At 50.2% G+C, this 23053-nt stretch overlaps 1 protein-coding gene across 3 annotated transcripts; it reads right to left on the bottom strand.

Annotated features, from left to right (window-relative positions):
• Nucleotides 1-542: 542 nt before the first annotated feature.
• On the bottom strand, nt 543-22563 carry IRX5 (iroquois homeobox 5). 3 transcript variants are annotated; one of them, XM_053564340.1, is made up of 5 exons: nt 21814-22563; nt 20363-20768; nt 19411-20190; nt 2122-2208; nt 543-673 (listed from the first exon to the last, which is right to left on the bottom strand). In XM_053564340.1, exons 1-4 carry the CDS (start codon nt 22060-22062, stop codon nt 2141-2143), a joined length of 1503 nt encoding a protein of 500 aa, XP_053420315.1. In that variant the 5' UTR covers nt 22063-22563; the 3' UTR covers nt 543-673; nt 2122-2140. The 3 variants fall into 3 exon arrangements, with proteins under 3 accessions (XP_053420315.1, XP_053420325.1, XP_053420334.1); XM_053564350.1 differs by lacking the exon at nt 543-673 and having other exon boundaries at nt 2091-2208; XM_053564359.1 differs by lacking the exons at nt 543-673; nt 2122-2208 and having other exon boundaries at nt 18772-20190.
• Nucleotides 22564-23053: the final 490 nt, after the last annotated feature.

The raw sequence follows: 23053 nt of genomic DNA, 5'->3' as shown, positions 1-23053 counted from the left end.
GTGGAGGGTGTGCGGCCCAGACAGGCCAAATGCTTGTTTTGTCTGCTTTCTCCAGGAGAGCTCAATGATGATATGTTCACCTCCAGCTGAAAAGTGAACAAGCCTTGGTTGAGAGCAGGTGGGATGGGTGAGGGGAGGAGAAGAGCAGTGACACTGGGACACTCAGGCCCACTACTCCCCTCTCCCCAGAAACCAAACCTAATTGGGGTCATTATCTTGTCCCAAACCCATTGGATTCAAGTGGAAACCCCTGTTCATTACAAACTCCTCCTGCCAGTACAGTAGGGAAAAAGGACAGCTTTTCTAAAATCCTCTCATATTGGGTGGCGCCTGTGGCTCAAGGAGTAGGGCGCCGGTCCCATATGCCAGAGGTGGCGGGTTCAAACCCAGCCCCGGCCAAAAAACCACAAAAAAAAAAAAAAATAAAATAAAATCCTCTCATATTTGTATTAATTAAGGGAATGCTAGTTGTGTAACAAACCAAACCAAAAATGTATAAGGGCTCAAATATGATGGATGTTTATTTAGCCCTGATGTTGAGTCCAAAATAGAGGCTTCTGACTAGGGGTGACTTTCCTCCAGTGGTGACACAGGAACACAGATTCATTCCATCTTGTGGTCCATTCATGGTCAACACATGGTCCCCAAGGTGGCTGTGTTTCCCTGCAGCAAGCTGTGGGAGGAGAAAGAGAAGCTGGAGAAAGTACGTTCATTTTTTTAAAGCATCATGGCCTAGATGCCGCCCATATCACTCCCGGCCATGTTCCACTAGCCAGAACAAGTCACACGACTGCATCTAGAAGAGAGGGTGGCACATGTCCTCCCTGGCTGTCGCCGCTTCCTACTCACAGCCTCTAGATGTGAGTAGGATGCAAATGGGAGCCCGGATCTTTGGTATAAGATTAGCCTCTCTGTCACCTATGAGCTGGGAGGACAGCTGTGACACAGGAGGAAGAGAATCAGTTGACTTGGAGTCAGAAGGTGCAGATGCAAGTTTCTGAACCTGGTCGTGTCCTCTTGGGTGAGCCACTTTACCCGTTTGAGCCTTGGCTTCCTAATCTATAAAGTGGAGATGATGTAGAATGACAAGAGATAATAAGGGTGACCGTGTGTCATATACTATTGAACATTCTACCCGTGGTTGCCAGCATATACTATTAAAGCCATGCATCATATACTATATTCTACCCATGGTTGCCAGCTAAGTTTGAAGCTTATAGTATTTCAGAATAAAAAAAAGATATAATTGACAATTTGTATACAGTTCGAATTTTCTTGAAAAAAAAAGAGCTTGTCACCTGGGACCTGATTCCTTTGTGGTGACACTGCTGAGTGTGAAGGCTCCCTGCCACTCCCACCTTCCCTGTTTTAACCACTGACACAATCTGTCTGGCCCCCCCAGCAGACAAGGTTGAGAACCCCATGAGTGACACAGCATTCATGGTGCTGATCACACGGAGGCTCCAGGAACAATTTACTTCCAGTTTTCCACTTTGAAGAACTGAGTCATTTCCAAACCTCCGTCCTAGCCGCAGAATCGAGTGCATTGGCTCATTTAACTGATCATCTCTCTAGAAACTGCATATGACCCCCTAACACTAGGGTGGACCATATTTTCATCATGGTTGAGCATTGGGTTAGGAATACCATGCCACAAACTTCAGAATCTTGTTAATTTTCGTAAGACTCTGAATGGGAATTTCTGGAGAAGGTTTTGTTCCGGATCTCAAGGCTCTGCATGTTCAGTGTGTGATTAGGAGGAAGCTGGCCTCTGCTGAGACCAGCAGTAGGGCAATGAATGACTGACATCTGTAATAGATGGCACTGGTGGGGGTGGCAATTGCCATGACTTCGTGGGGCAGGCTGGTTGTCTCCTGCCAATGTCCACCTGGATATGGCTGGGAAGGGGGAGATGAGCAATCATGGAAGCCTCTTCATGGTCTGTTGACAGAAGATACTTTGAGAAATAGAGTGGAAGACTGGTGGGCAGATCAAGGCTGCACAAAGAGAGAAAGGAGGAAGAGGAGGAGGTATTGCCAAGGACAGCCTAAGGGACGTTACTATAACAAACCACCCAGTACTGCAATGAATTAAAACAATAAATGTTTATTTCTTGCTCACAGTACATCTCCATCAAGTGTCAGCAGAGGTCTCTGCACCACGACGTTGTCCTCAGTCTGGGCCGCAGGCTGATGGAGTCTCCGCCATCTGGAACATGATGGTGGGAAGGAAAGAGAGAGGGGTGAATCATGCTCTGGCTTTTAAAGAGCCCTCCCAGAAGTGACACGTGTCACTTCTACTCACACATTGTTGGCATGAACACAATGAAAGTCATGAACCACGCCTCACTCAGAGGGGAGGTGCAGTCCTCCCACATGACCTGGAGAAGGAAAACTGAAATGTTTGTGTACAGCCCCAAGATCTACCTCTCTGAGGACCCCAGGATTCTGGATCTGAAAGGAATCTGTACTAAACGGAACTCTCTGGATTGCAAATAATAGAAGTGACACTCCAGCTACTTAAATGAAAAGGAATATTGACTCACACAACCGAAAGTCCAGTGGCAGGTCTGTCTATCTTCAGGCAAAGCCTAAGCCAGCGGCTCAACACCTCCAAGATGTATTTCCATCCTTCCATCTTTCAGCTCTGTTCCTTTCCATGTGACCATCATTTTCAGGTTTCATAGTCCTGGCATTCAAGTTCAGTGGGAAAAGAAACCCTCTGTCTCTCTTCAATTTTAATAAAAACTCTGGACTTCAATCTTACTAGGGCCAAACTGAGTCATATGCACATTCCTGAAACAATCCCTGTGTCCGGGGGGATGAGATATTGGTCATGCCTGAATCACATGCCTAACCCTAGAACCAAAATTGAATTAACTTCATCAAAAGCACAGGGACCCAAGGGAGCTGAGGGGTAGTTCTCATGGGGAAATTCGGGATGCTAGAATGGAATCTGGGTGCTCCCAAATAAATTAAAATATAAAATAACATATATCCACTACAGAACACAGAGATGGTCCAACCTGGTGGTTTCCTAAGTACTCTTTAGTAGACATGTTTCAGGGACGATCCACAAAGGCGGGGATAGGGGTCCTGTACTCTCCAATTTCCCTTTCAATTACAGCAATTGTATTTTGTTTGTTCTACATATTAGGATTTCATATGAGTTTTTTTGGAACTAAAAAGGGGGATCCATTTCTATAAAAAAAAAAAACAGGAAGATTAAACATCACTGAGTTTGGATTCTATATCCTGTAACATAAAAGAAGAGGCCAAGATTCAGAAAATTTAGTAGATTTCTCCTGATGTCTCATAGGCTAGAATCAGTCACATGGCCGCCTTGCGGCTGGGAAAGAAGAGCACTTGCCAAAGGGGAATGGAATTATCACAACTAGCCCAGACAGAGTTGGTTCATCCCCCCAGGGCGGGGCACAATGCTACCCCAAGCAAAATGAGGTCCTGTAGGGAAAAAAGAAGAAAAAAGCTCGGGAGAAGCTGTCAGCCATGGTGGGATGAGTGTAATCTCAGCGAAAGTTCCTTAAGGCTAGTAGGACTGGGCCTCCTGCCTCTCTTTATTTCTCCATGGGCCTAAAATGTTTGCCACAATGGCTTCCTTTAATTTTCATATTTCTATAAGGCAGGGAAGCATATACTGACTTTTCAAATGTCCTCCTAAAAAATAGGCTCTTAATGCCATGATTATGTCCTATTTTATAGACAGGGAAACTGAAACTCAGAGATAAATTAAGAATCCAGGGTCACACAACTGGTAGAGGGTGAACGAGGTTTTAACTCATGCCTATTCCTTACTTTATGCTTTTCCCGCTGAGAGGGGCAGAAGGGGATGGGGCAGTTTTAAGCACAGACTTTTCACTATTCAAGAACTGACTCTAGGAAGCTGGAAGCAGAAGAGAGGAAAGAGGGGACCTTGTGTACAAAAGCTCAGAGGCGAGACAGGGCATGGACAGGCAGATGGTTTTAGAGGCTTAGAGTTTAAAGTTTGAAGGAGCCTCTGGGCCTGGTGTGAGGGCAAGAGAGACCTGTTCAGTATTCTAGGCAGGGTATTATATCCCTACATATGCAGCGTATGTTTGCTGGCCTCAGAGGGCAAAGTCAGGTGCAGGGAGCAAGACAAAGCTGGGAGGCCACTGAGGAGGTGAGAGGTGGCAGTGACCTGGATCCCAGTGGTGACCATGGAAATAGAAGGAAGGAGAGTCAAGCAAAAAGTCAAGGATGTCGAATCAAAAGATTTGGTAACTGGCCGTGACAATTGGAGAAAGTGGGGCAAAGTGGCTGACTCTCAGATTTCTGGATGATAGTGACATTTGCTAAAGGTGGGGCATTAGGAGGGACAGGAACTCAAGAAACCTGAGCCATGGACCCAGGCTCTTAGTCACAGTATGTTCTGGATCAGTGGTTCTTAGAATTTTTTAGGAAAGGGTCAGTACTCAGGACTGGTTGGGGGGACATAAGGGAACCCCCAATTGAGGGGTTATGCATTGTGAGTGCATTGGAAGCCCCAAGTCCTCCTGGAGCAGTGTATACAGGTGAGTGCCACCCTCAAGGAGCAGGACATGTGCTCAGCCTGGCTCAGAGGCCTCCCTAAAACCACCCAAAGTAACAACCTAGGCCCTCAGGTTCACCTCAGAACTGACTACCAGAGTGCCCAAGATAGATCCTGACAGAACATTACCATGCACTTTTTACTTTCTCAACCTGTGTCCTCAGAGTATCAACTAGCAGCTCTCAGCCCCATAATCCTGAAGCTAAAACTCCATGTCAGTCATAGAAAGGTAACCAAGATAATGATTTAAACACTTGGTAAGCTGATCTCAAAATCTGTGTGGAAGAATAAATGCCCTCCAATTAGCTAAGTCAAATAGTTTTGGACAAGAAAAGCAAAACAATAAGGACTGTCTTACAGATTTAAAAGTGTATTGTAGGGCGGTGCCTGTGGCTCAGTGTGTAGGGCACCAGCCCCATATACTGAGGGTGGTGGGTTCAAACCCAGCCCTGGCCAAACTGCAACAAAAAATAGCGGGGCATTGTGGTGGGTGCCTGTAGTCCCAGCTACTGGAAGGCTGAGGCAAGAAAATCTCCTAAGCCCAAAAGCTGAAGGTTGTTGTGAGTTGTGATGCCATAGCACTCTATGGAGGGCGACGGAGTGAAACTCTGTCTAAAAAAAAAAAAAAAAGTATTCTTCTTAGCAAAGTATCTCAGGAATGGAAGAAAAAGTACTCAGAAAAAGGAATGGAAGAAAATGTACTCAGCCCTACTATGAAGCTAAATTATAGCTTTCACATGAAGACTATAACCCAACTATAGCACAAGACTATGGGGAAAGGGCCAAGGAAGGGGAAGGGAGGGGGGAGGCTTTGGTGGAGGGAGGGTAATGGGTGGGGCCACATCTATGGTGCATCTTAGAATGGGTACAGGTGATTGCACTAATGTACACAGCTATGATTTAACAATAAAAAAAAGTAAAAGCATATTGTAAAGCCATAGTAAGACAAACAGTATGGTACTGGCTCAAGACAATAGAACAAGAGAGCCACAACTGTGTGTTGAAGGGAACATACCTGAAGAGCTCAGAGCCTCCAGGCCAGAGCTCACTGAAGTGTGTGCTTTTTGGAATAACCTTGTTTCCTGTCTTACACATGAGCATTCAGTGGGCAATCAGTGAAGGCATGGCTCTGTAGGCTGTGCTAGAATGAGTGAGTTCCTAAGGCCCACCCCAGACAATGGCATAGGCATCCTAGCACTGGATCCAGGACACAGATATTTCCCCCTTTACTGTTGTAGAACTGAGGCTTGGAGAGGTAGAGCCATATGCCCAAGGTCACACAGACGATAGGTGGCAGAGCTGAGTTGCAAACCCAGATGGCCCTCCTCCAGAGCCTGCCCCTGAGACTTTTTTTTTTTTTGAAGTGCTGCTTTGATTTTGTTACTCTCCTCCTCTGCAGCTTTCCGGAGTTCCATGGTCTCCTGGCTAATAAGGAAAGGGCATGTAGACGGAAAGATGAAGAGAGATCCTGGAGACAGAGAGACTTATTAGGAGGCTGATGTCACCATCTCAGAGCAAGATGACAAGGGCCTGGAGGGAAGGAAGGAAGAGAGTACACTTTGGGGCAGGGTTTCGGGACTGGCATCCTCCTGCTCCTCTCACTAAACTGACGATCACGGCTTCTCTGCAAAGTCGGGCAACATTTCAAGCTTAGCAAATAGCAGGTGCCTTATTCTACTCACAGCAGACCTGAGCCACGCACAGCCAGACAAGCAGTTAATGCTAGAAAGAACAGCCAGCCCATCTCTCCTGACTCTCTGCAGGCACAGAAAATGAGAGACAGACATTCTTAGACCCATGCCTTACTTTCATGCCTACTCATGCAAATTAACCTTTCAGCGCCTTTGTTTCTTCATCTGTAAAATGGGGGTAATAAAAGCACCTACTCCATAGGGTTTGATGAGGCTCTACTGAGATCATGTATGTAGAACCTTTAGGACAATGACTGGCATACCTAAAAGCTTAATAAGGCAGCTATTATCATTGATAACAAGATAACTGTTTAGGTAATATGGTAACCCTTGACCTGTGTGATCAGCAGCTTTTGAGCAAAGTAATCAGTGTTAGAATGCTCAAATATCATTCAGTTTACCCTAGAGGCAAAGACTTGGGACCTACAACTTAGAAATGTCAGAAGATGAAACAAATTCAATTCAATTCAAGAAGTTATGAATTGTCATTTTCTCCTGCTATGAAGATTGCTAATTACAGAGAGAGAGTGACACAGAGAGTAAATCATTAAAACTACGTATTGTTCCTGTTTGAAGTACTGAACGCAATAAAAAGAAAAGAAAAACCTGTTCTCCTTCCACAAGTCCCTGCCTGTGTGACAGAAGCCCATGGTGTCACCTCTAGGAATTTTCATTATTCAGCAGTTTTTGAATTGAGTGATTGATGTAATTAAAGTTATTGGTAAAGAAAGACTCAGTCACCAAGGGACAGATGAGTCAGCAGCAAGTTGAAGTAATGAGATAATGTTCCAAGGAGTGATTCTTAAAATGAGCTTTTTTTTTTTTTTTTAACTCTAGATATCTTAAACTTTGCCAATCAGCAGAAAGATGTGAAATAGTCAAGAACTGGGGAAAACACACTACAGAATTCTAGAAATTCTCAGATAAAGTCATTTTCAATAACAAGAGATGATATTTTTTGAGTAATGATGGTTAGAGCTTATATTTGTTGAGAGACAACCAGATTTGGTGGGCTTTGCACACTATCTCACTTACCCTGAGCTAGGTACTGTTATTATCCCATTTTACAGCCACTGAGGTTCAGAGGGGGGAAGGAACTTGCCCAGGGTCATCACTGGCCAGTGGCACAGATGGGAATGGGCAGCAGCAGTCAGGCGCTGTAGCCTACCTTCCCACTCCCCACAGGACCTGGGCTTCTCTATTTACATTCCTCTAAACAGCGTCATTCAATCTGGCTCACTACTATACTCAAAATAAAACCATCAGGATTTGAATTCAGATTTGTCTGACATCGAGGCTCTTTCAGAATTCATAGGAAAATTCTACGGCAAAGTGCGAACAAATACGTGAGTTTAAGATCCTTTCATTTGTTTTTATTTCCTTCTACAGTTGTTGGATACCCAAGACATCCCAAGCTTTGGGCTCCTTGTCTGTTCTACACAGATGACTGGTGCAGGAAGAGACTCTGAGGGTATGTGATCATCTGTGCAACAGAGGCAAAGCCTCGGACTAGCGCAGCGGAAGGGGGAGAACTGAGTAAGATCCCTCAGTTCCACGGGAGATCCATGGGACTGGGGAATGAATGCATGTGAGGGAGGCCGCAAGAGAGGTTGTCAGGAGTTTCTAAAGTCCATCCACTGGGTGACTGGGTGGCAGACAGCAGGAGAAGAGGCTGGTGTGAGGTTGGGTTAAGGGTAGGAGAGGCAAGGGGGTGACTTCAGTTTGGGGCATTTTGAATTCAAGTTGCCTGTGGCCCTTCTAGCTGAAGATACAAGTTGAGTATCCCTTATCTCTGAAATGCTTGGGACCAGAAGTGTTTGGGATTTTAGATTTTTTTTATTTTGGATTTAGAATATTTACCTAGGCATAATGAGATAGCTTGAGGATAGGACCCACATTTTAAGGCAAAATTCATTTATGTTTCATATATACCGTGTGCACAAAGCCTGAAGTAATTTTATCTTCCCCTTGGGGACACTGAATAAACCATGTTTGTGACCTGTTTGGGCTGTGACCTGTGAGTTTTGGCTGTGACCTGTCACATAAAATGAGGTGTAGAATTTTCTACCTGTGATGTCATGTCAGTGGCTCAGAAACTTTCATCTTTGGAGCAATTTGGATCTTGGGTTTTCAGATTAGGGATCTTCAACCGGCACATATTTGGGTAATTGCAGCTGTGGCTTAGAGTAAGGGAGACAGCCAGGCCTGGCCGCTAAGCCAGCTGTGGCTGTAGCATCCCTGAAGGGCATGGCTGACCTTCCAGGCCAGGTAGGGGAGGGCATACCTGATTTCCCACCTAGGGAGAAAGGAGGGGACAGGGACAAGAGGTGGGTGTTTGCTTTGAGGGACCCATAGCTGGGAGCCCACCATCTCCCCACTTGTTAACACTAAACAGTTACTATGTGGCACCCCATGGTTTGTTTCAGGAAGGATGGTGAGCTGGGAAACCCTCACTTGTGAAGAGCTAGAGGAAAGCAATGGGAGGGGCTACTGGGGCAGAAACCTCTGAAAGATAGACGGCCTTCACCTCCTCATTGAGGTGTTACTCGGGAACCACCAACTCCCCACACCCCAGACTTTGCTCTGAGCTAGAGGCTTCAGCCCCCTTCTCTTTCCCTGGAGAAGGAAAGAAGGATCAGGCTGCTTCCTGGTGTCATATTCAGTTATTGACTTGCCTTTTACCTCCAAAGAGTGACCCACAGACAGGAGAAAGGGGGTCAGGCATTGCAGAACCAGTGGTATGCAAGGAACAAAAGCTCAGTGGGTTTGTAAGGGTCCTCCCACTTGAGTCTTGCTGCCCCAGAAGCCTATCTTGAGATACGGCTCAGAGTGTAAGAGATTTATGAAGAAGGAGCTCCCAAGGGGCTGGTGGGGAAGGGCAGGTGGCCATCCCCAGCTCTGGCATCAACCTGATCTTCAGTTGCTTCACCTCTCAGGACCTCAGTTTGCAGATCTGTGAAATCAGCAGTTGCTGTTTCCCAACGTGTTGCACATACACCCTGCAGGTGCAGCAGAGGATTTCAGATGGGGGTGAAGAGATAGATAACTCACACGGCCCACAGAACTTTGAGGGCAGCCTGCAAAGCAGAAAGAATAGGATTGAGGGAACCCTCTAAGAGAAACCTGGGATCCTGACAGATGCCCACATGACCAAAAGCCTCATTGAATTTTTCTGTTTTTATAACTGGTCTTCTGTTTCGGTTGCAGTGGCAATGTAAATATTCCTCTTGAAATAAACAAAGGATTGCAAAATTTGAAGGAAATCACGTTGTAACATATTAGCCCCAATGGTTAAAGTCTACAACAAGGGGAGCTGGCAGGACTGAGTTTTGAGGACTCTCCAGCCCTACAGAACCTTCTCAGACATTCGTTTTGCACACGTGTGGCCTAGGACTGCTCAGGCCTTCACTGGACTGAAAGGCAAAATTAAAAAGAAAAATGGGGGGAGGTAAGAAAGGAAAAAAATCTGGAAAGAAGAATAACTCCGCCAACTGAAATAAACCAAGCTAACGATTTTTCTGCCACATTGTTCATGAGAGCAAAGAGGTGGTATTTATTCCAAATAAGCCCTTTTCTCCAAGTTGCCACTTATCTCCTCTTTTATATGAGCCAGGAAAATTGGTCCTCAGCTACCAATGAATGTCTTTGCACAGATGAGTATTTGGAAAAAGAGATACCTCTCACCACAGGGTTTGGATTTAGATACCGGGTACAAATAGAAAGCAAACAAAACAAACAAAAAAATCTTGGGGTCCAGAGCTAGAAAAAAACAAAGAAGTCACAGAAACAACTGTGGGGTATCTGATGTCAAACCATGTTAACTGGGAAGACGTCTGGAACATTCTGGAACAGTGAGGGTGTTCAGAATCTAGGGCTAACAGATGTCTCACTCTACTTGAAAGATGTTGAGATACTGTTCCAAAGGGCCTATGAGTTCCCTTGGAGACAAAGCCACTGATAGTTGACAGAAAAAAAGAAAAAAAATCCAAGTCGAGGAAAGGATTGAGAAAAACCGTCAAGCTGAAATGTCAAAAAAATGTAAATAAGAGAGAGAGAAGAGAAAAAGGAAGAAAATTTTTTAAAAGGCACGAAAGGACCCATGTTTTGTGGCCTTGCTCCCAACTCAAATCTTTCTTTGATAGGTAGTAGGAGTCACTTTGTAAAATAACAGACGATGCAACATTAATTTTTTCTTGCCTCATGTGAGATAATGGTGGATGTGCAGAAGTCACTTTGAACAGTAGAAATTAGCAAATCCTTTCAGATGGCAATTATTTAGGGAAGCAAACACTCCCTGGCAGGGAGAACAGTCCTAGTTCCTCCTTGTTGTTGGGTCTCTGGGAGCCATGGCACATTCCGAGCTTGTCCCTCATCTGTACTTCATACACGGACTCCTGAAGCAGCAGCCATCCCCCAGCCCTGTTTGAGGAGGGCTGAGATGTCTCCTGGCCCAGCCTAAAAATATCTCCCTTGACAGCCTGTCACTGTGTCTGAGATTCCACCATTATAAATTCATTCCTCTCTGTGAAGGCATTTTATTTCCAGGAGTTTTCTGTTAAAATACAGATATCCCAGAGAACAGAGCTTGGATGAGGCAGGGGAGAACACAAGCCTAGGAGTTAGGAGACCTGGGTTTTTTAATTCAGCTCTGCCTAGCAAGTCACTGCGTGAGACTGGAGGCGTCACTTTCACTTTCTGAACCTCAGTTTCTCTACTGAGTAAAGAAAGCAGAAATCAACAGTAAGACATAGTCAGAAAGCTCTGAGATCTGTGGTTTCGGGAGAGAGGGTGTGTTCATTAGAGTTTTCCCTGGCTATGTGCCTCAAGCCCTGGACGTTCGAGTGCTTTGCCACTGGACGTCCCCCATGTCGATAACGGCAGTTCCTTTGGATTAAAGAGGCTTGAGGGTCAGAGCAGAGTATATTACATCCCCTTTCCCTGAAAAAAAAAAAAAAAAATCCCTGTTCGTCTCTTAATGTGTGATATCTCAGCAAATGGCGTTCTCCATTGCCCAGATGGTTGGGCCCACATCCCTGGAGGCATGCGCCATGCTGCATTCTCTCTTCACCTACGTCTAATGCATCAGCAAAGCCTGTTGACTTTGCTTTCAAAATACAGACCAAACCTGACCACCTCTTTCCATCTCTCTGGCTACCACCAACAAGAGGGGGATGCAAGGCAGCATTTCCTCCCCTTGGATCCTCCATCAGCCTCCTCACTCGTCCCTGTTTCCACCCTTCTTGCCTTCCCTAAATTTCAGCTCCTCACACCTGGGGATGCACTTAAAACATAAACTAGATCCTGTCATTCCTCTCAAAACTATCCCATACTTCTCCCTCCACCCCATAAATCCTAATTATCTCACCAGGACCTACAAGATTCTTGACCCTGGTTTGGACTTGGCTTTGCCTTATCCCTTTCCACAAGAGCCTCCTTGATATTGCTCAAAACTGCTGCCACCTCCAAATCTTTGCATTTGCTATTCCGACTGCCTGCAACTCTTTTCCCCCTAATAGCAGCATCGCCTATTCCCTGACGTTAAGGTCTTTGCAGAAATGCCTAAATGAGGCATCCCAGACTGCCCTCACTAACTACTCACCCTACTTGATTTGTCTTATAAACCTCATCACCTGGACATTGTGCTAAGTCATAACCTCATTCATTTGTTTATTTTCTGTCTTAGCCTGAGTGTCAGCTCCAGGAGAGTGGGGACTTTGTTTTGTCCATCGCTGCATGAACAGCGCCTTGAACCAGGTGTCTGGCATATTGTAGGTGCTCAGTTACGATCATTTGGGGGAAGGGAAGGGAATAGTCTGAGAGGAGCTTCACTAATACAGACTAGCATAAGCATTCCACTGGAGAGGGCAATGTCAGGTCTTCCCTGCCTCTGTGTCAGCGAGGCAGGATGTCCAGGTGAGGTAGAGAGCGGATTTGGGGGAGACATTAAAGGGGCAGAGGGAGGGGGTACAAGGTAAACAGGGAAGATGTTTTGACCAAAGAAAAGAATCCAGGCTGAAACTCCAAGTTCATGGGCTGCAGGTTCCTGATTGAAACCAGCAGAAATAGCCAAAAGGTCCTTGTGGACAGATTCCAAATGATGGGTGCCCGCAGACAAAAGGTGGGTTATGAGCTGAAGAAGTTCTGAACCATCCTGCAGACTAAGCTTAAAGTTACGTGAGATTCTGCCTGCATAAATGAGTCATAAGGCTCATTCAGGTCCCCAAATCTCAGCTTTGAGCTGGGGTCTAACTGCCTTCCCAGGCTCCCTCACTGTCTCTCTGTTAAGCCCCCAACAGTGATGCTTAGCCAAAGGAAGGAAGGCGGGGGAGGGGAGTGATAAGGAAGATTGGCCATTCTGGCAAGCTCCTCCCCCTCAAGTCAGAACCCAAATCTCCTCTGCCTTCCCCACCAAGCCTTGGCTAGTGTCACCAGTGAACTGCAGTCTTAAAATAGCAGGGCTTAACTACAGACGAACCTCTGTAGAGGTCAACTTATGGTGGTGGTCAACATAAGGAACTAGGCCTACTGTACTGATACCTCCAGGCATGTCCAGTCTATGAAAATTATGTCAACTTAAGGAGGTGGTCATTTATGAAGGTCCTACACACTATAATGCTCACAGACCCATGATGGTAAAGCCCCATATCATAGATGAAGACAACTGAGGCTCAGATTGAGTATTGGACCTCTCTAAGGGCACAGGGCTAGTAAGTTGCAGAGACAAGGCTGGGCCATCAACACCCAAGCACCCACCCAGTAAGCTGTAAGGAACACAGCCCACGTTTGCAGCTGGATGCTGCCTCCGGTGACACTCAAGTCTTGGGGAAGCCTATAACCTCTTGAGCCTGCAGCTGGCCTCCTCCCACCCAAAGCCAGAGCAGCTGTCCACAGGGGGTGATGGCATTGCAGCTGGAGCCTGCTCCAGGAATAGGGAAACCACTAGCAGAAAGCAGCCAAAGTCTGAGCACCCAGAAAGCACAGTGTTGAGAACTCCGGGAAACACCAGCAGGTGTTCAGTGCCCCCAATCCCAGGCTGAACCCCAGTTTTGTTGAGTGCTGCCGCCAGGTCCCCGGTGGGAAGGCAGGCTCTCCAGCCCTTGTTTGATGAGCAGAGGCCAATAAATTCATTAATCATCATTTTATGCCTCATCAAACCCCCTCCAAGCCCCTCCATGGGAGTTACACAAATTAGCCCCTGAAAAGACAGTAATTTCAGTTTAGCGAGGTAAGTGCTTTCTGATGGGCTCTGCGCACAGAGCCCTCCTGACAAGCCAATCCATCAGCACTTCCAGGGTAGGGCACGGCTGGACAACCCAGCCCTACCCAGCCTTACCAGGTCCAGCCCTCCCAGCCTTGCCCAGCCTAGCCTCGGAGGACTATTTCTATTTGGTGGAGTTCTCTGCCTAGGGCAGCTCTTGCCACAGGCTCCTTCCCACCCATTCCCCAAGGCTGTCTCATCAGCTCTCTCCCCACCCCACCTCCTCCTCAGCCCACCTCCTTCCTCCCCACACCCTCTAGATAGAAGAGAAACTTTGGTGTGGGGGGGCGTAGAGGGGCAGGGTACAAAGACCCAAACTTGGAAAATGAACTTGTGGCAAAGAGGATGTTCTGCCAATGAGCTCCTAACCGCCCCCCACCCTCTGAAGCCAGGTGGCTTTTTCCCTAAAGGGTAGTTGTTGGTATTCCATGACTCCTGGAAATTATCCAAATACTGTGTGTATTGCGAGCATTATTTATGTTCCTTTTGAGAGGGGAGGGATTAATCCATGTCTTCTAGCTGATTCTGAAAGAAATCTATCTCTGGCTCCAAAAGCAGGCCATCCAGGGAACAGAGAAGGGGGTCTTTCCTTCTTGAGGGAGGTTCCACGGGAACCTCGGGGCTGGACGGGGCACTTGGTCTTTTCCGTGGCCCTCGCGTCTGTCTTTCTGAAACGTCCACCTGGCATGGAAGACAACGCCTGGGGAAGAAAATAGAAAAGATTTTCTATCCAGTGGGCCTAGCCAGTGTGATCCAAGCATGGGGAGTTGGGTGAGAAAGGAGAGGGGGAAAGCCAAAGTGGAGAAAATTGAGGGTGGGGTATTTGTAAGAACCACGTCAACCCCGTGCCTTCTACCTCTCCCAGCCTGGCGCACAGGAGGTCCCGCGGGGACCTGGCGGGCAGGGTCAGTGCCAAGGAGGGAGACGAGGAGTTGCAGCCCACGCGGAGCCGACCGGTCAGCTTGTCACGCCCGGCGCCGCGCAGCCGCTTCATTAGCTTCCCCTCCACCAGGCGCGGCAAGCCTCGGAAAATAAGTTAGCAAACGGGGAGCCGTTTATCTCTTTTATCTTGGGGCCTGATCCAATTAAATAAGTGCACATTTACATTTGCATCCATCAAGCGGGAGCGCTGAGAGCCCGGGGTTTGCTCCGAGCAAATAAAAGCAGATTTCACTGGGAAAGTGGGGTCTGGGTACGCCGGGCTCCTCTGAGCACCGGAAACAAGTGCTGCCCGGTAGGCGGCCTTAGGGACTCCGGGATGGGGCCTGAGGCCGACACGAGGCCAGAGACCCCCAGTGGCCCTGAGGGGCCGACCAGCTTAGGAGGTAGAGCCGAAGCTGCCACCTGGCCCTCGAGGCGATCTCCTGTTAGGCCACAATTTGGGCCCGCCTAGTGCCCAGGGCCCAAGTTGCAATTTTCGAAAAAACGAAAAGGAGACTGGTTCTAGCCTGACCACGAAAGGAGACCCGCGGAGTGGGCCGAGGGACGGTTGGGAATCTTTGGTTGGTATGGGGGGAAGTTGGGTGGTGAGGTCCCACTGAGTCCCATTTCCCTCCAGTTCGGTGATCCACCTGGGACGGCTGCAGAGATCCAGGTTGAGGACTCGCCCAGCTTCCTTCTGATGACCCCGCTAGTGCAACCCACTAGCGCTTCTAGTGAGGTCGGCGAAAACGAATGTGAGCGCCTCGTGCTTTGCCACGCCGACCTCATTAAAGGCACTTTCGAAATGAAAGGGTTCGAAGCAATGGGAGGGTAGTTTTGTTTTGTTTCGCTTGCTTTCATTTTTCTACAGATGTCCGCCCCAGCGGCCAAAAGCTCTTAAGACCAAAACGGCCTTGGGGGCACGGCTGCGTGCCTCAGTTCCCTAATATGCCAGACCTCAAATTTAAGGCTGGGCAGGATACAGGGCGGAGCGCCGACAGGTCCTCAGGAGCAGAAGTGCACGCACCTGAAGTGGCGCGGGGACCGAGCGCACCGACCCAACTGCTCCCGGCCGCGGTCCCCACGCACCGGCTGTTTCGGCCGCCCTGGTGTTTCTCAATTTGCCTGCTGCCTGGTTTTTGAAACTGTGCGGAAGTTGCGGCGGGAACCGTAGGGTTAAACTTGTTTAGTCCCAGGCCCTGCTCCCCAAATCCCCAATGATAACCGAGGGCTGGCTCCAGGGCCGTGCCGAATTGGGGTGGCGAAGTTTGTCCGTCCCGGACTTCAGGGTTAAGGCCCCACCGTGAGTGGGGACATAGCGGACTCGCTTCTAGCTCCCCTCTCCCGGAGAACAGCGTGGCTACCTGAGACCAGTAGGCGGCGCCGTTCCCAAACTGCGTCCGCGTCCCGCTCCCTCTGGAGAGCACAATCACATTCCTTTCACTTTGGGCGCTCTGCATCGGGCTATTTGGTGCCTTGGTCCGAGTTGACAGCTAGTTGTGGGGGACAGGTGGGCTGGGAGGCAATGCTATGCCGAAAGCCCAGGCATGACCCTTCTTACCCGCAACCTGCCAGGCCCCACGAGCAGCGCAGGTCGCAAGGAATGATTGACCCTGAGGGGTTTGTAAACCAGGAGGCCTCGCTGCAGGCCCCGCGCCTGGGCTGGGTGAACGTGTTGGGACCTGGTACCAGAGCCTGGGAGCAGGAAGGGGAAGTCCCTTCTCACCCTCAAATCCCATGAACACAGAGGGGTAAGAAAGAGACTCAGTTTTGCTCTGCCTCAGGGGACTGACTGTAGAGACCCCTTGTAGTGATCCCGTGACCTCTGTTGCTAGGTGCCAAGCTAAGCGCTCCTCGGGGTTCGGAACCCGTCCAGCCAGGCGCAGGTGGCAAATACCAGCTCAATCTGCTTCCCAATCCAAGCCTGAGAACAAACCCCGACCCCGGTATGCCCTAGAACTTTTCCCGCCGCGCCTCCTAGACGGCTCAAGACTTGAGACTCGGCAGAGCAGAAGTTCCAGGAAGGGTCTGGGATCCTCCAGACGCACAACTGCTTCTGGTTAGACACAGGGCACAATTCCTAAATACCCCAACCTCTATTTGCCTGGTAGGCCGCCTCGAAACTGAAAAGTCGCTAGACACCAGAAAAACTGCTGGCCACCGAAATCCAGCTCTGTGAAGAAGAAACCTCTAGACTTCATTTGGGGCTGGTACTCAGAAAACAAGCAAGCAAAGAAAACCCTGAAGAGGCTAGGGCGGGAGGGTGGTGGGCAGCGGACAGCTACTTGGGCGTCAGCAGCCGACCCCCCGGCGGTTTCGCTTCCCAGCCTGCAGGCTCCTCACGCCGCCCCCCGATGAAGAGAAAGGCCCGGCACTCCAGGGCGCGCGGTTCCCGTTCCCAGGCAGCTGAGCGGGCGCTCGGCTTCCAGCCCCGAGCCTTCGCAGTTGGGTTTGGGAGGCCCCGCGCAGCGCCATTTGCATATTCCCGGGAACACAGAGAGGCCTGTAATTTTCTTTTTAAAATCGTTGGGCTGAGATTTGGACCAGTGCTTCCAAATCCCCGCCGAGTTCATGTCGTCCTTAAACTCTCTTAAGAGAAGAGGACTGGCCTATTCTTCTGACTTTTTTAGAAGAGAAGGTGACTCCTGGGGCTGCATATTCAACAGGGGGGAAAAGCTGATTGTGAACCAGGCTGTTGGGGGAGAGAGAGAAAAGTGATGGGGGGTAGGCGCGGGGAGCAGGAGGGAGGGTAAGTCGTCTCTGGAATTCAATTGTTTAAAAAATCATTTATAATTAAAGGGACAAAATAAAATACGATCGTCTCATGCATATTTAATCATTCACACTTCCAGCTTTGAAAGCATTTTCCCTGCGTGAATTTTCTCACTAATTTAAACCCTGATGTCGACCGCTGTTCGCTAAAACATCTGGACAATGCAGCTTTCAAACTTGTTTAAATTCGAATGAGCTAAAGGAGCCCTAATGCAGGTTAAAAAAAAATTTGCAAAAAGCCAACAACTCCGGTGAAACTTTGGGGTGTGTTTAAAACACCTAGTAAGGTTAAAGTAATCTTGAGTAGGAATGCAAATATATGCATTTCGATTTAGCCTAATTAAACCGGTGTTATGTGCAAACACATTCTCTCTCAACACTCAGGTTTGGGCTTAATAGAGCAAATTAATTCCCTTTGCTGGTGTATGTTTTTGCTGTAACTCACTCCCCTCCCCCGACCACCGAAAATTTCCCACGAAGCAAATTACGTCGGCAGCTCCGTATCTCCGGCCCAAGATGGAGACCGTAGCACCGCAGCTAAGCCCGAACCCGCGGTGTTGGGCGGCACCGGGCCGTGTCTTTTCCCATAGAGGATTGAGATACATCCCGACTTTTCATTTAGATTGAAATATGCGGGTTTAAAATGAGAAAACAGAACCTCAAAAATACTTTTTTGTACCTACTGGGACTATTGAATGTGAGCTTGGAAAAGTGCTAAAGCGACGACAAGCCTTATCAAGTCCACAACGGCCTAGTTATCTAGCAAATGGCCTCGAACTTTTGAAGACCACTTGTCCAAAAGGAGGCCCACGGTGAAGGAGAAGGATTCTTTCGGGGGCTCCCTTGCTTCCCCCAAGTGGCTGTGGCGCTCCCTCCTCCCCTTCCGCCCACTCTGCAATCTCCGACTCTGCAAAAGTGCAGGCTTGAAATTCAGGACAAGTGTGACACCTACCTGTGAAAAGGGGAAACCATCCCCTAGCCCGTCCCTCGGTCCCAGCCCCGAGGCTGAGCCGGCTTCTACTGGGCCGCCCGCCACCCGCACCGATGCCTAGGAACGCTCACTAATTTAATCAAATCCAAAAATGAGATCTATGCCCAATTTTGAAAGTGTAGAGAAGACTGTGACTTGGGAAAGCCTCTCCTCTTGGCCTCCCTTACTCGATCCCCGCCCGTATTAGCCTGAAGCACCTTTGAAATAGTAATAAGGGCTAAATCCGGCATAAAATCGAACTCATTAGCAAAGTTCAGCAGCTGATTGCTTTGCATAAAACTCGACACTGATTGGAAGTAATTAGGTTAAGTGATGGCTCTCGGGTGGTGGGTGTCCCTAGCTGGCTTCGCCATCTTTTCTCCCTTCTGGGCACACACTTGGGTCTCTCTTCTCCTTCCTCCAGGGTCCAGTCTCACCCAAACAGCCCATATCGTGATCCAAATCTGCATTCAGGGCAGGCCCAGGTTCTCCGGGGCTCACTGCCTAATTATGGTTTTTGCCTGGCACTGGGAAGGTCTGTGGAACCGCCTTTCCATCCCCACTTTGAAAAAAAGTTGCAGTTTGCATCTTTCGACCAAGGCAATGGACAGTTTATTGAGGCTTCTAAAAAATAATGAGTGGCTATGATTATGTTAAAATCTCTTTTAATTAAATATTTTGCATTTTACAAAGGCGGCTGCAGTTTATTTTACTTTTTAAATCTAAGAGTATAACCTGTGTCTCTTCTGTAATAATACTTTTTAGCTCATACCCAGAAGAATCAATAGGTGTAAAAAATTAAATTAAACTTGTATTTTTAAACTATGAAACAGTTTGGGGGAAACACAAATGTATATATTTATATTACAAAAAAAACCCATTAATGCCTGTACAGGTGTCTCGATTTCATAATTTACTTCAAAGATATTGAATTATCAATTTAAATACAAAAATGCTACATTAAATATACAGAATAAGATTTAATACAAATCCTTTTTTGTAATTTTTCTTTTCGGTTGGTTAAGACATTGTGTGTGTGTGTGTGTGTGTGTGTGGAGATGTTTACATTTTTATACCATCCATCTCCATAAACTATAAGCTTTTGAATAGGAGGGGGTACTTTATTTTTTTTTAATCTCTCCTGGTGGTGGAAAAATAACTGCCAAGGCTATGTTTTTAATAAATTAGAAAAGTCCAGGACCGACGCAGCCCGCGTTAAATGTCGGACATACCTTTCTTCAATTCATAGGGAGAGTCTTTGCACAGGTCTAGCTGAGACTGGCTCCTCAACATTTTCGGGTCTTTAGCCAAAGCGTCCGCTCGGTTCAGCACGGTCTGGTTTAATCCATTGAAATGAGAGCCCGGACCGGTTGTGGGGCCTGCCCCGGGCCCCGGGTGGCCGTGGAGGTGTCCGAAGGAGCCATAGTTCGTATAGCCGGGATAAAAGGGCGCCGTGTAGTAGAGAGGCCGGGACAGCACGGTCCCGCCCGGAAAAGGACACTGCGCCGAGGGCGAGCGCGACGGCGCTGGGGCCGGAGACGCACGGCTGCCTCCTAGGGCTTGCCCGGCTATGGGCCCGGCACACGGTGGGCATGGAGAGCCCTCACTCCCGCCGCCCCCGTCCTTGACCTTGTCCGAGGATGTGGCGATCTCTGCCAGAGACCACAATTTGGGCTTGGCGAGCACCGCTGCCGGCGGCGGTGGCGGCGGCGAGTGTATAACCGAGGGCCCGCCGGGACCGGGGGGCAGCTCTCCCGCGGCTGGGTGCGTGGCAGAAGCCGGCGCGCCCGCGGGGTAGTGAGGGGCCGGGTCTTCGGCCAGCCGCGCCGCCACCGGCCCAGCCGGGGAGGGCCCGCCGGCGCGGGGGGCCCCGGACATCGCGTCTAGGCGGCCCTCGGAGGGCGGCTCTTTAAAATCCAAGTCGCTGAGGTTGCCCTCAGTCTCCTTGCCGGCGGGGGTGGGTGGCCCCTGCAGCCGTTCGCAGCCCGAAGCCGCCTTCTGTTCAGTTCCTCCTGCGGGCAAAACTCAGGATGTCAGAGGCTCAGAGACCACTCCCGTCCCATGTTCCCGCCCGCAAAGGCAGAGACCCCTGCCCCTCCAAGCTCCAGGCCCAGTGTGCGCCCCCTCCAGGACCCCTTTTCCTTCTTATTCCCGCCCAACAGGCCCTCTCCGGGGTCCACCCACCTGCTTCAGGGCCCTCAGGGTCGCCCTTGTCCTCGGGCTTCTGGGGCTCGTCCTCGTCATTCTTCTCCAGGTCAATGTTCTCCTCTTCCTCCTCGTCCTCGCTGCGGTTCCGAGGTGTCCACGTCATCTTGTTCTCCTTCTTGAGGCGCCGGCGCGCGTTGGCGAACCAGGTGGACACCTGGGTTAGGGTCATCTTGGTGATGATGGCCAGCATGATCTTTTCGCCCTTGGTGGGGTAGGGGTTCTTCCGATGCTCATTAAGCCAGGCCTTGAGAGTAGCAGTGGCGTCCCGTGTGGCGTTCTTCCGGTATGCGGGGTCCCCATAAGGATAGGAGCCCAGGGGCGCAGCGTAGGGGTGGTACCCCAAGGAGCCCGCCATGCCGGGTGTGTGGTCGTAGGGAGACCCCTGTAGTGGAGAGGCAGAGAGAAGGTGAGTGTGGGCCGCGGTCTGCACTGCTACCAAAAACGAGCTTCCCACACTTTCCCTGCGTCCAGGGTTCTACGAGAAGGCGAGGCGGGCACTCCGGCTTCCTTTGGGACAGGGCTGGCTGTTTCAAACCAAAGAGCAATGCCTATCCCTCCTCCGAAGGCAACCGGGGCCCAATTCCTGAGTCCAGTCCTTTGAGGGCCCGTGAAGCTGTCCCAGCCTCGATGCCACCCTGCAGGCCCCCGTCTGCCCGGGCACGTCAATCCGCTGTGCACAGATCTGGCCTCCGCGGCCCGGCCCTCCATGCAGATAGAGGCCTGGACAACGAAGGCAACTCTGCGCTCCGCACCCGGGCGAGGGGAAACAAGGGAAGTTATGGGTTTGTTTCTTTTTTCTTTTTCTTTTTAACCCTCAAAGAAATGCAAACGAAAAGCTGAGCACTGCTCCAGCGCTCCCACTCTCCAAAAATGCTACCCCAAATCAGTCACAACTCAGCCGAAAAATCCCGGATGCACCGCAGCTCGGCCGACTTTTCAGAAATTTAATACCTCCAAATCGGATTGTGAAGATAGGATTACGGATTTGCAACATTTTGGAGGACTAATTAAAGGCGAGGCCAAATACATTTACATAGACTTATCAAGCTTCTGCCCAGAGGTATTCACGTGTAGTTTTTCGGATTACTTTTCCAAAATATCAAAACCTAAATTATAAAATTAGCAAGACGGACTGCAGTTTATGTTTGACCCAAATGCTGCTCTTTAATTGCAGCGACATCTCCCCCCGCCCCCAAACCCTACCCGCCAGCTCAGTGATCTGAGCAAGACGCGACTCTCTTTTAGGATCAACTCTTGAGCCCGAGGCCCAGGCGAAGCCAAGCCAGACAATCGCTCAAGTTTGCAGGGGCCCCGAAGCTTGCCGGGGAGGTAGGCGGTGGCGCCTAGGTCCCTGTCCCCCGCAGCCCCCGCCCGGCCGGCTAGACTGGCCCGGCTGCCCTCGCCCGCCGCGGATCCCGCTCACTCACCACGTACGAGGAGAAGGCGGCGGCGGCAGCGGCTGCGGGGTCGGCGCCGTACTGGAGGTGCGAGTTGTAGCCCGGCGAGGGCGCCGTGAAGGCAGTAGAGCCAGCGTAGGGTGAGAACGCGGAGCCCGAAGATGAGCGGCCGAGCTCATCCGTGCGGGGTCCCGAAATGACGCTGGTGCTGTACGCTGGGCACGAGTAGAGCGCCAGCGAGGCGGACGGCTGGTATAAGTAGCCCTGCGGGTAGGACATGGCCACACACGGGCATGGGGCGCGCCGCGCCGCGGCCGCCAACCAGCCGGGCGGCGCCCTGCTAGGGCGAGCGGGCGGGCACCTGGCCTCTGGCTGCGCTGGGCCGCCGCTCCTCCGGTCCCGGCTCCCGGGCTCCGGCCCGCGGCACCTCCTTGCTGGCTTCCCGCGCGCCTCCGGCTGCGATCGCGGCGCCCGTCCTCTGCACGCCTCGCTCGCCCAGACTGGGCTTTTTTTTTTCTCCCCTCCTTAGCTGCTTTCTCTTTTTCCCCCTCGCTCTTTACACTGGGGGGCTCTGCTTTTGGCTTCGCAAAGGTCCTGCCAAGATGCTAAGTTGGAAATTGAGGATTCTGACGCCTTGTGAGCGCCCGAAGCTCCTCCTTCCCGGGGTGTAGTCGGTGGGAGGACTGGCAGGAGCCTCTGGGAGGCCGCAGCCAACCCGGCCGCCAGGCGCGCCTTGCCCTCTCCCTCTTCCTCCCCGGCTCCCTCTCCCGCTCGCTGGAGCTCCCCTCGCCCCTCCCTAGCGCCCGCCTCTCCTCCGCGGCCCTCTCTCCCCCTCCTTTTTGCCTCCCCCGTATCCCCTCCCTGGTCTCTCTCTCTCTCTCTCAGACTCTCGAGCGCCGGCCCCAGGATGACAATCACATCCCAGCAGCGCCGATCTTTTCCAACTTTCCTCCCCTCGCTAACTCGGGGCGGAGCAGCAGTCCCGTCGCACCGCCGGCCCTGGCAGCATGTCTGGCCGCTCGGAAACACAAAGGGGACGAGGCCGCGAACTGTGAGCCAGAGAACTACTGCTCTCTCCTAGCCACAGTCAATTTCGCAGTTAGCGGATTTCTTGTTCTCCCGGAGTCTCCCCGCTCCAGCTTTTCCCACAAGCCAAGGGCCCGACAACGAATTGGATATCCAGAATGAAAGTCCCCAAGAAAGCCACATGGATGCCCGTGCCCAGGGCGCAGAGAGTACAGGATGACTGTCCCTCTGCGCCGGCAGCAGC

The sequence above is a fragment of the Nycticebus coucang genome, chromosome 2 (assembly GCF_027406575.1).
Source record: "Nycticebus coucang isolate mNycCou1 chromosome 2, mNycCou1.pri, whole genome shotgun sequence".
Taxonomy (NCBI): domain Eukaryota; kingdom Metazoa; phylum Chordata; class Mammalia; order Primates; family Lorisidae; genus Nycticebus; species Nycticebus coucang.
This window is presented reverse-complemented; position numbering and strand designations above follow the sequence as displayed.

Bases quoted from the DNA above. Each gene is read 5' to 3' on its own strand.
- IRX5 (XM_053564340.1), bottom strand. From the start codon at position 22,062: ATGTCCTACCCGCAGGGCTACTTATACCAGCCGTCCGCCTCGCTGGCG. The intron at 20,769-21,813 runs GTGAGTGAGCGG...TCTCCACTACAG, and splicing joins CCGCCTTCTCCTCGTACGTG to GGGTCTCCCTACGACCACAC. The intron at 2,209-19,410 runs GTATGTCCGACA...ATCATGTTCCAG, and splicing joins TCCCTATGAATTGAAGAAAG to ATGGCGGAGACTCCATCAGC.